The 12,535-nt window shown below is 42.9% G+C and overlaps 1 protein-coding gene across 1 annotated transcript in view; it reads right to left on the minus strand.

Annotated features, from left to right (window-relative positions):
* Positions 1 to 223: 223 nt before the first annotated feature.
* Positions 224 to 12,535, minus strand: part of LOC311129386 (SEC14 domain and spectrin repeat-containing protein 1) — a gene marked incomplete at its 3' end in the record, with an annotated part of 51,987 nt that continues 39,675 nt past the window's right edge. The window contains exons 11-19 of the mRNA XM_084161670.1: positions 8,824 to 8,946; positions 7,558 to 7,752; positions 5,187 to 5,301; positions 4,785 to 4,944; positions 4,502 to 4,583; positions 4,207 to 4,329; positions 1,115 to 1,306; positions 673 to 803; positions 224 to 512 (exon numbers count right to left, since the gene is read on the minus strand). Of these exons, the coding sequence (XP_084017796.1) occupies positions 224 to 512; positions 673 to 803; positions 1,115 to 1,306; positions 4,207 to 4,329; positions 4,502 to 4,583; positions 4,785 to 4,944; positions 5,187 to 5,301; positions 7,558 to 7,752; positions 8,824 to 8,946 (1,410 nt within the window). The remainder of the gene's footprint in view (positions 513 to 672; positions 804 to 1,114; positions 1,307 to 4,206; positions 4,330 to 4,501; positions 4,584 to 4,784; positions 4,945 to 5,186; positions 5,302 to 7,557; positions 7,753 to 8,823; positions 8,947 to 12,535) is intronic.

Consider the following 12,535-nt stretch of genomic DNA (forward strand, 5'->3'; position numbering starts at 1 on the left):
TGTGTTGACGTAACGTCGAAGGTCAGAGGTGTTCTTTCCTGTCCTCAATGTCTGGAGGACTGCTTGCTGCTGCTGTTATAGGTCTGCAGCCTGGCCCCAGATCTGTTTATGCTCTCTTGTCAACTCCTATGGTCATTGTCACGCCAATGACCATAGGATTTGGCAAGACAGCACAAACTGATCTGGGACCAGGCTAGCTGTTATAAGAGCCTCATTAGCATTCCTAAGTGTCCGTCTCATTCTCCAGTTCTAGTTCCTCCCCATCTTGTAGTTCATTATCCACTTCCTGTAGTTCTTCATCATGTAGTTCCTGGTCGTCTTGTAGTTCTTCATCATCTTGTAGTTCTTCGTCCTGGTCATGTATCTGCTCATACTGTAGCTGCTCGATGTCTTCTTCCTCTTCATCTTCCTCGTGCAGAGTCAGTTTCCTGTCCTCCACCAGCTTCATCTTGTCCCGGATGTGTTCAGCAGAGGACGCCATGTCTCCAGGACTGCCAAAGTACTGCTCGCTCCTGAAGGGGGGACAAAGGGGACAGAAGGACTCAGCAGGGTCATAGATGGGGCTATGGATGCAAGGATTGACAGTCCATGATCAAAATGGCATGCATCATTAGATCTTGCATCTTGGTAAAGCCATGCATGTCTCAGTGTGAAATGTCCATTGTTTCTTACCCGTCTGGGAATATAACAGGGACAGTGAGTCTGTCCAGTAGAGCCTTCCCCACAGTCTCCACCTCCTCATAGGTCTCCTGCTCCACCTCGACTGGGAGATCACCCAGGTCTGGGCTGGCTTGGACCAGCACCTGGGATGGAGGAGACAGGAGGGAATGGAAACAGAGGAGGACCATCAACAAAAAAGTATGTACTCACTGTACTGTTAGTCACTTTAGATAAGTATCTGTTAAGTGGCATACATGCATATCACAATAACTCAACACTTCCAAGCAACAGGGCTCACTGAGTAGAAGTCAGAAGCACAAAGAAGACAAAACCTTGGCAATGTTTGCTAAGAAGAAGGTGTATTCTTTGGCTGCCACAAAGGTACTTCAGTAATACATTAACATCTTCCTGATAATATTAGGTTTCATTTTAATAACTGTCATTCTCTTCCTACCTTCTCAGCTGCGGTGTGGAAGGAGCAGGCCATCTCCAGCCGATGGACCCTCTCCTCGGTGGTGACAGTGAATTGTTTCCAGACCCGGTTGAGGCGTGGCAGGGTGTCACCAGAGGAGCGTGTGGAGCACCGTAGAGACTGACACAACACCACCGTCGCCTGGAGCAGCTGACGGCCGTAGTCATAGGTGCTCTGGACACAGAGAAAGAGAGAGAGAGCCAGGTTAACAATATAGCTAGTACCCTGTAGGGGACAGTGGGGTAAGTTGAGCCATTTTTTACATTCAGCATCACTGCGTCATGGGAAATATAAGTTAGTACTCTTTCTAACAAAGAAATTACATATATTTCAGGATGTTGTGTATCCTTGGAAATAATCATATGTGACTAGTTTCAGGAAACTAGGCGTATGTCGCACGTCACTACAGGAGCGCCATTTGAACGTACACTTTTTTGTTGTTGATCAAAATGCGTTTTTTTGGCAGAAATGCCTTCTGTAACATGTGAACTTTCATGTGCCTTAATAACAAACTTCTATGCCATCTGTAAATACGAACAAAATAGTTAAATTAGGAGCCTTGTTGGTTTAGCCACGGAAAAAGACAGCAACCTTCCCGCTAGCCATGATTGGCTGAGATAATGAGTGGGCTGGACATGCCGAGAGATGAGTTCGGATTGGTCTGCCATGTAGCTCGCTTCTGTCTATAACATGAGCTGGTCAGTATGTGTAGGTAATCCTTTCTAACACAGATTTTTTGAAAGATATCACGTAGTAGAACTGCATAAGTGTTGCTCTCTATTTTCTGGAGGACCGAGTTTTGAAATCAGTAGAATTAGAGTATGATAGCTAAGGAGATGGAGAAAATGCTGGCGTTTGATTGCAAATATGCAGACGAAGTGGAAAAGAGAACACAGAAGACTGTTGTATAAAACACCTGTCTCCAGATTACATCTTCAAACTAATGGCAACCATGGCATCCGTGACAGAGAGGGACAAGCGTCCATCCATGTATATGGGTAAGATAGTCTAGCTAGCCACATTTTCATATATTACACGTTTCTAATTTTGTCAGAAAGTCGTTTTCATTTCAAGTTAAAGTGTACTGTTAGCTAGCTAGCTAACGTTAGCTGGCTGGCTAGCTAGCTAATGTTACGTGTATGATATGTGTAGTAATATTATTCGTATCTCAGAGGCATTTGCATTGCTAGTTATAGCCTAATATTAGCTAGCTAACATTGAACCTGGGTGGTTAGCTACCTGCACATTCAAGGGTAGTAACGTTATGAGTTGGGATTATGGTTCATTGTTTAGCTAGCTAGCTAGCTACATGTTTAAACAAAATACTCCACTATGCAAGTAACTATTTCAATAGAATGTTTATGATGTCATTGCGACAACTGTCGATAGACGTAGCTGGTAAATTCGCTCTGGCTATCTACTCTGATTTCAGAGCACTCTCGTCTGAGTGTGCCAGAGCGCAGAATGACTGACGAATTTACGAACGCTCAACACCCGTTGAATATGGCCGGTGTCAGTAAACGTTGGCAAAAAAGCGAAGTAAATTGTTGCCAGCAGCACAATTGCAGTCACCAACGCTCTGGATAACATAAAAACAGCCTAACCAGCTCTGCTAGGGCGAGTAAAATGGTCAGTGAGCTGTTTTCTCATTTGTTCTTGGAAGTAGCTAGCAAGCTAGCCAACATTAGCCAGTTAGCTTCGGTGCTTGACTGCTGTTGTTAGGTCAGAACGCTCGTAACAACCCTACTCCTCGGCCAGAACATCCAGTGTGCACTCTGAACGCACCAAGAGCGAAACGTTCTGAATTTACAAACGGACAATCTGACAACGCTCTGACTTTTTGAACGCCCAGAGCACACCCTGGCACTCCAGATAAAATTTACGAACACACCCGTAGTATAAACCAGCCTTTAGTCTTGAAATCTTTGCTTGTTTAGTACATAGCCTCACATGTGAATCATTAAAGACATGGGTGGGGCTAAAGCTTAAGAGGGTGTGAACAATACTGAATGGGTGTAGACAAAGAAGAGCGCTCCAGTAGGTACCAAAACATTCAAGGGCCATTTTCTCAAAAGTGAGGTTACAAGTTTATCAACTTTCAAAGCAGAATTACTTTCCCATTGTTCCTCAACTGTAGTGTATGATATACTATTTTCTAGCTCTTGAGTCTCTACTTTTATCCAATGTAAAAAATACTATTTCAAATTTTGCTACATAAGACCGAATCGAGCCGGTCGGTCACATATTCATGTAAACATTACAGTTCTGAAAACATAGCTTGTCCAAAAAAAGTGGTATCTTGTCATGCGGGACAGGGTAAGTTAAGCCGCCTACCAATTTCTTTACTGAATGAAATACTACCACTACCTTTTTAAAACCATGTCTATCTTTATTTCCCAAACACAATTCAACACAATCACAAATCGCTTTTTATCTTTTAATCACTTTAAGCATATTTTAAAACAGGCTTAACACCTAACAAAAACGTTGTACTTTTTAAAATACTTTTAACATAGGCCAGGCACTGTTGTTACCTCATATCCCAGCGATAATGCAATTGGCTCAACTTACCCCAAGGCAAACGTTTTGACTATATTAGCCCACCCACACAGCTACGATGCACTTTTATGCTAGGTTTAGGGCCGCATACTGAAGCTTATAGAGACCCCAACTGATATATAAACAATCTTACAAATATCTACTTCGGTTTAGATACAAGCATCATGAAACCTCTAACACAATACATTTGACTTGGTGAAAATCCATATTTTGGACCTAACTTGCTTCCCACTTTTTCCATGTGGTTTCTTCCTTCACAGACTTCATGAAATTATTACCTCTTCCTAAATATTTGGTCAAATTATTAACTTTGTGTATGGTTTCCTAGTCACAAGGGTGGCTCAACTTACCCCACTCTCCCCTTCCCCCTCTATCTCTCTTTGAAAGACAAGAGAAAAGAGACAGAGAGAGAGAGGAGGGGGCAGACAGAACAATTGAGGGAGTGACGAGAGCGTGAGAGAGAGAACCCCTCAGTCTTCCTCAAGCTGTCTGAACTCTACTCTTGTAGTATGTACCTGTGCAACATCCACAAACTTCTTGTGTTTCTCCAGCAGCACTTTGGTTTCCTGTGAGTCGTCCCCTAGTCTGATGTGGGTCTTTAGAAGAGCATCAAGGAGTTCACCCAGCCACTCCACCGCCTGAGAGTTAACACAGTGACATGAGCTGGGGTTTACAAGGTATTGTCAACAACAATAACAACATGTCAACAACAACATGTCAATAATAACAACACACTGAAGTTTACAGTCCAGAACCAACAGAGGTCAAACAAACAAACAGAGATGAACAGAAGGAGGCCTATCTACTGACCTGTGATGCATCTTCCTCACACTTGAACAGCTGGACCATCTGAAGCATCTTCAGTCTCCTGACATCCACCATATCCTCACATCTACACAGAACCAAAACTTTACTAATGTCTTAAAACATGACGACAGCCGTTTCCATGACAAGTTCCATGACAACGGCCAAAATTCCACGATATTCCAGAAATTGCTTGACTCATGGAACCTTTGTAAACAACTCCAGCATCATCTTGAGGCATGTGGCCTTACATCATCAAAAAAAAGATTGAAAAGAAATCTGAGCAAACCTTTGTTTCCGGAGCTGCATGTCCTCCATGACACCTTGGATGTGATCAACGTTGTCTTTGTTCTCGATGGGCACGTCTTTCCCATAGGACCAGGAAGTCTGGTTGGACATCTGATCCATCAGGACCTGACCTTTCTCCCTCAGGCCTACCAGGGCTCCCTCTGGGCAGAAATACACAGCAAATAATACTCCTGAATTACTCAACTAACACTACTGAAAGTTAAATTATTATTATTGCAGTTTTCCATTAGAAAAAAAACAAGAAGAGGGGATATAGTTAAGACTGTCAATGTTTCAGCACAAATACCTTTCTCAAGATCAGTCTTATTATTCTACTATGCAGTTATCCATTGTAGGCTTGGTTTCATAAAATACGGTGAATAATAAACTTAATTGTGCTTACCGACGCTCTTGAGTTTCTCCTCGAGGTGTTTGAGTGTTTGTTGGATGGCAGCCCCGTCAGCAGGCGCCACGTCTGCACAGAGCATGCCCAGTAGACCATCCAGTTGCTGGGACAGCTGGGAGGGTAAACTGGGGCGTTATTACCAAGGCAACAAAGAGCTTTAGTCCAAGCAGTTAGTAGTCTATACTACACTGAACAAAATGTTTAACACAACACGTAAAGTGTTTGTCCCATGTTTCATGAGCTGAAATAAAAGATCCCAGAAATGTCCCATATGCACAAAAAGCTTATTTCTCTCAATGTTTTTGCACAAACTTGTTTACATCCCTGTTAGTGAGCATTTCTCCTTTGCCAAGATAATCGATCCATCAGGTGTGGCATATCAAGAAGCTGATTAAACAGCATGATCATTACACAGGTGCACCTTGTGTTGGGAACAATAAAAGGCCACTCTAAAATGTGCAATAAAAGGCCACTCTAAAACACAATGCCACAGATGTCTCAAGTTTTGAGGGAGCGTGCAATTGGCATGCACATCTGGCATGTAACCACGCCAGCCCAGGTCCTCCACATCTGGCTTCTTCACCTGCGGGATCATCTGAGACCAGCCACCTGGACAGCTGATGAATCTGTGGGTTTGCACAACGGAATAATTTCTGCACAAACTGTCAGAAACCGGCTCAGGGAAGCTCATCTGCGTGCTCGTCGTCCTCGGGTTTTGACCTGAATGCAGTTCGCCATCGTAACAGACTTCAGTGGGCAAATGCTCACCCTCGATGGCCACTGGCACGCTGGAGAAATGTGCTCTTCACGGATGAATCGCAGTTCCAACTGTACCGGGCAGATGGCAGGTGATGGCACCGTGTGGGTGAGCGGTTTGCTGATGTCAACATTGTGAACAGAGTGCCCCTTGGTGGCGGTGGGGTTAAGCTACGGACAACGAACATAAACCATGGACAACGAACACAATTGCATTTTATCAATGGCAATTTGAATGCACAGAGATACCGTGACGAGATCCTGAGGCCCATTGTCATGCCATACATCCGCCGCCATCACCTCATGTTTCAGCATGATAATGTACGGATCTGTACACAATTCCTGGAAGCTGAAAATATCCCAGTTCTTCCATGGCCTGCATACTCACCAGACATGTCACCCATTGAGCATGTTTGGGTATGCTCTGGATCAACGTGTATGACAGTGTGTTCCAGTTCCCACCAATATCCAGCAACTTCGCACCGCCATTGAAGTGGAGTGGGAAAACATTCCACAGGCCACAATCAACAGCCTGATCAACTCTATGCGAAGGAGATGTGTTGCCCTGCATGAGGCAAATGGTGGTCATACCAGATACTGACTGGTTTTCTGATCCATGCCCCTACCTTTTATTCAGGTATCTGTGAATGCATATCTGTATTCTCAGTCATGTGAAAGACATAGATTAGGGACTAATTTATTTATTTCAATTGACTGATTTCCTTATTTGAACTGTAACTCTGTAAAACCTCTGAAATTGTTGCATGTTGCGTTGATATTTTTGTTCAGTATATTATGACCCCCACCCCTTCACCCCTAGGCACTTATGTAGATCAGGTGACTGGATAAGTGTAAGCAATATGGGTGGTTGTAGCTCTATCTTGCCCTCTGATTGTTGCCATATTGCTTACACCTATCAAATCCTCAAAGATCTACACAAGGGCCTAGAGACCAGGCCTAGGGTTTGACTTTGTGATTTAGAGTGAGAGTCACTGTAGTTCTTATTCTTGGCTTTATAAATGTTTTATAATGATCAGATGAATCAAATCAATCAATCAATCGTTTTGTTAGACTTCAGTGTGGCTTTTGACATTATCGATCATTGTCTGCTGCTGGAAAAACGTATGTGTTATGGCTTTACACCCCCTGCTATAATGTCGATAAAGAGTTACTTGTCTAACAGAGCACAGAGGGTGTTCTTTAATGGAAGCCTCTCAAACATAATCCAGGTAGAATCAGCAATTCCCCAGGGCAGCTGTCTAGGCCCCTTGTTTTTTTCCATCTTTACTAACGACATGCCACTGGCTTTGAGTAAAGCCAGTGTGTCTATGTATGCGGATGACTCAACACTATACACGTCAGCTACTACAGCAACTGAAATAACTACAACACTTAACAAAGAGTACGCACACATTGTGATATTGTTGCATGGTGGTATTAAACATTTTATATTGTTTATAGGTAGTGGTGTAATAATGTCATATGATGTACTGTTTTATATTTTGTTTGTAATGTAAGTGCTTTAATATGTTTGGACCCCAGGAAGATTTGCTGCTGCCTTGGCAGCAGCTAATGGGGATCCCTAATAAATACAAATACAAATGATACATACGTCCTGTGCGGTGCCGTGGAACTCGTGTGCTGACTGCAGTACGTTCTGTCTGGACTCCAGTTGGCTGGCCTGTCTGTAACAGACATCACTGAGCTGCTGCTGAAGACCCTTTAACTCCACTAGGTCCTCCTCGTCTCCAGAACTCAGCAACGCTGCTATCTGCTGGTTCAGCTCCACGTATACTGCAAACCACTCCTGTAAATACACAAGCAATAACACATACATTATGATTTGTTGATTCACAAATTAAAAACACAATTCAGCCACACAAGTGAATAACACAATGTTTCACAACTTATTTCCATTGTGGTCCTCTGACTTTGGCCAGAAAGCAGGAAAACTATTTCTGATATACAAGCCAATTTATCACAGAGAAGCTCAATACACAGAAGAACCACACACTAAAGATGTTTCTGTATCAAAGCTGTTCAAATTCTGTTCAGACCTACTGTACAGTAATTGAGTTGAATGCTCTAGTGATGTGTTTTTGTGCTGTAGTTATTACCCTGACAACACTTGGACATTTCAGATCAATAGCTCCACCTGCTGAAGGCTGTTGGAGATAAAATCACAACAAGGCTCTCTCTCGCTTTAGCCTAACCATCAATCTTTAGCTTTGACCTCGCTCTCGCTTTAGCCTTCCATTAGTTACACCCCACAGCTGCAGCTGCTGCTGCTGCAGTCACTTCCTGGCCTGGCCTGTCTGTCCACGACTCTGGGCAGGACAATACTACATCCAGGGAGGAAAAGTTAAGGGCAAGCTCTAATTTGTGCTTCAAACTCTCTATCTCTCTGTTTTGTAAGTGAAATCACACAAGCTTTTTCCAGATGTAAACATTGTACCTTATTTACTTCAATGGCTTTATTCCATATTTTTGGTCTTGTACTGCTTTAACCGTGCTCCTCAGCCCAGAGAGTAATGACCTATAAAACCAGTTTCAGTACAGTACATCTCCTGGCAGCTAACAGACTCTTCCTAACAATCCAAACCCATATTCATATTCGGTGACCTAATTATTGGGATCGTCAAGATTCTCCACAGGCAAGTGCTTCTACTGCAGAGAGAGAGAGAAAGCAAGAAAGAGAGGCACACACAGAACTAGCAGCTATCTCCCCACCTCTTCTCATGTCTGTGATTATGAACATTGAACAAGGAGTGATGTAATAGAGTTCTGCTGTTGGCAAGCTGTGTCGTGTTGTATTGCATTGTATTGTGTTGTTTGTTGTTTTGTGTCTGTAGTGTGTGTTGTGTTATTATGTCCTTACGCTGTGTTGGCTCTCTATCTCCTCGTGTTTCTGCTGCAGGGCCTGGGAGGCCCTGATGGAATCTCCGATCCCCCACTGTGTTCGGAGCTGCTCTGTGCCAGGCCCCTCCAGCCAATTCACAACCTGCATAGCAACAAGGAAGAGAAAGACCCCATTAGCACACGCTTCATGACTCACAGACACACACCCCAGGACCAACCAATCAAATACCTTCCAGGTATCTGTGAGGTCGATGATTGGACACAAATCATTAACAAATCAGTGTGGGATTGGGTTAAAATGGGGTACTTCATTGTTTCGGTTAAAATGCGGTACTTAAAACCAGCAGGTATAATGACTATAAAGAATGTATGAACATTTATAATGTCTTATAATGAGACAAATAGTGTACCATGTGTCAGCACAGAACAAGATTTTGCCAAGTAAATATTGTTCATGTTATATTGTACTAATGTTTTCTGTGTGTCTAAACTGACATCCCAGGACAAGATAAGGAAATATCGAATAACATGATAAATCTAATTCAACATCTGGTTCAAATATATTAAAGCAGTATTTAGGGAGGATCAAGAAGAGGTGTTATAATCCACTGAACTGTGTAAGAGGGGTGATCAAATGGTTCAGTGTGTTGAGTTTGATAGAGCGGTTTTCTTCTGCATCATCTTTTAGCTTGGTGAGGCACTTCTTCTGCCTGTCTCCTATAGAGCTTGGAGCAATACAGCTTACAAACTACTCCCCCACTCACTACACAGCATCTTTACTGCCAGCAGATAAGAACTAGGCCAAACTCCCCAAGCCAAACTAATCCTACTGCTGCCTAGGAACATACAATACCCCAGGAACTAGCTGCACTGGGAGCCAAATTTGAAATGGAAGACATTGAATACATGGAGCAGGGTGGGGAAATAAATCGCATTAAAACACTATTTAGATGTATTTTCGGAAGGGCTGTGGTCACCATTCATGTAATACATTAAATATACAGCTCTGGAAAAAATTAAGAGACCACTGCACATTTTTCTTAAATCAGCATCTCTACATGTATGACAGCCATTCCATTCCAGTGTTTGTTGAATTCCAACACAGGCACACCTCATTCTACTGAATTAGGAACTGATTAGGTGATCACCTGAACCAAATCGTATTTAACGAGGAAAAGTATAAAAACCACTGCTGTGGTCATCACTATCCTCTTGCAATAGGATCAGCTGGATGGCAAAAACAGTGCTAATAGTACCTCAAAAGTAATATTAATCAAAAAATAACTATTGACCATGCCAAAAGAGTTAAAAAGGAACGTTTTCAGTGAGGAAAATAAGGGTTAAATTCTGGCTTTACTGGCAGAGGGATACAGTGAGCGTCAGGTTGCTTCCGTCCTTAAAATTTCAAAGACGGTGGTTCATAAGAACAAGGTCAAGAGGCAGACATTGGGGACAACTAAACTACAGACCGGCAGAGGGCGAAAACGACTCTCTACTGACCGGGATGACCACCAACTCATTCGAATGTCACTCAACAACCGTAGGATGACATCAAGTGACCTACAAAAAGAATGGCAAACGGCAGCTGGGGTGAAGTGCACAGCGAGGACGGTTCGAAACAGGCTCCTAGTGGCAGGGCTGAAGTCGTGCAAAGCTAGAAAAAAGCCCTTCATCAATGAGAAGCAGAGAAGTGCCAGGCTAAGGTTTGCAAAAGACCATAAGGATTGGACCATAGAGGACTGGAGTAAGGTCATCTTCTCTGATGAGTCCAATTTTCAGCTTTGCCCAACACCTGGTCGTCTAATGGTTAGACGGAGACCTGGAGAGGCCTACAAGCCACAGTGTCTCGCACCCACTGTGAAATTTGGTGGAGGATCAGTGATGATCTGGGGGTGCTTCAGCAAGGCTGGAATCGGGCAGATTTGTCTTTGTGAAGGACGCATGAATCAAGCCACGTACAAGCTTGTCCTGAAAGAAAACTTGCTTCCTTTTGCTCTGACATTGTTCCCCAACTCTGAGGATTGTTTTTTCCAGCAGGACAATGCGCCATGCCACACAGCCAGGTCAATCAAGGTGTGGATGGAGGACCACCAGATCAAGACCCTGCCATGGCCAGCCCGATCTCCAGACCTGAACCCCATTGAAAACTTCTGGAACGTGATCAAGAGGAAGATGGATGGTCACAAGCCATCAAACAAAGCCGAGCTGCTTGAATTTTTGCGCCAGGAGTGGCATAAAGTCACCCAACATCAATATTAGAAATAGCGATGCACAATAGCTGCAAATCAACTAATCTTTTTTTCTAATTTATCAAATTATATTCCATTCTCTTGTTTTTATCATGGACATATTCCCACTAATGTTGTAATTAAGCTTTCACATGTGTGTTTTACACTTTTTATCAAGCTGTTGGTGCTTACTTCCATTTATGCCAAATCATTTGACCGCTGCAGGTTGAGATTCATGTTTCCTAACGTTATTCCTTTACAGTTTTCTGTAGCGAATAGAGAAGACCATATACCCATCACATCCCACATTGGGTTAATGAAGTCCCCATGTTTGTGTAACTCAAATGTGTGTTTGGGGCTGGATTGGGAAGGTGTGAAACGTATCAACAAGAGAAAGAAGCCAATCAATCTTATCGTATACATTCTCTTCAGTTTATGAGCTATCACTCCTCATGCCATGAAGGAGAAAATAATACCAGCATTAAACTTTGATTGATTGAATGGAACTATATCAATGCATTTGAATCATGATGGTCATATGATTGGAAAGTGAAAACAATTCCGATTCCGATTCACGTTTGTCCTACAAGAGGAAATCTTAGCCTTTCTCACACATCACATAGGCCTAAACAACACATATAGAAAACAAAGCAGGAAACAAACAATAAGAACAGTCAGACAAATACCTGTCCTACCCTCCCATCCCACCCCACACCTGCCCATATGGGGAGTTGTTCATAATAGTGATAGCCCCTGGGATGAAACTCCTCCTGAAGCGCACAGTGCACGCCATTTAATTGTCTGATTTCTCCGACCCGATTGGAGATCAAATCAGTGGTGAAGTGGGTGGTCTGGGCTGGAGATCATGTGGCGGGCTTTGCGCTTTATAGTGCATTCATTCAGTAGGTGAGGGGGATCCAATCTGTTTAGATGCCATGATTTTTTAAATAGTAGGTCTATAGTAGTAGGCCTATAAGAAATGTTTTATACAAACCTTCAGACCATACAGTGCAAAACTTGAAAGAACTTGTGGTTCTCACAGTCAAGCGAAATGAAACAATATATCACTTGTGCACCAGTGTCCTCTGAAGAGGAAACAACGATATGTAGTCTAACAACATCGCTCCCAAAAGGCAGCGTTATGAGGGGCCCCAGGACCTAGTTTGGGAAATCCTGATCTAGGGTGTAATCATTAGTCCAACAGTTGCAAATTAGAGTTTCTATTGGACAAATTCAGCTATGTTTATCCCCGTTTCATTCTGTTTGCTTCTGTTTAAGAAACGTTTTTCAACAGAATCGGCAGAATGAATACACCCCTGATCACACACAAACATTTCACTTTCATAACAGCCACATAAAAACAGTTGTATATACAACTATATACGCGCTCTCCACCTCTCACCTTTTCACTTGTGGACTTCAGTGCACAACACATCAGCTGTCTGTGACCAGGCTAAAAAACCTTTCCAAGCCAAACCTTCATATCATGACCGCTAACTGCTA

Source organism: Coregonus lavaretus (genome assembly GCF_964263955.1).
Source record: "Coregonus lavaretus genome assembly, chromosome: 5".
Taxonomy (NCBI): Eukaryota; Metazoa; Chordata; class Actinopteri; order Salmoniformes; family Salmonidae; genus Coregonus; species Coregonus lavaretus.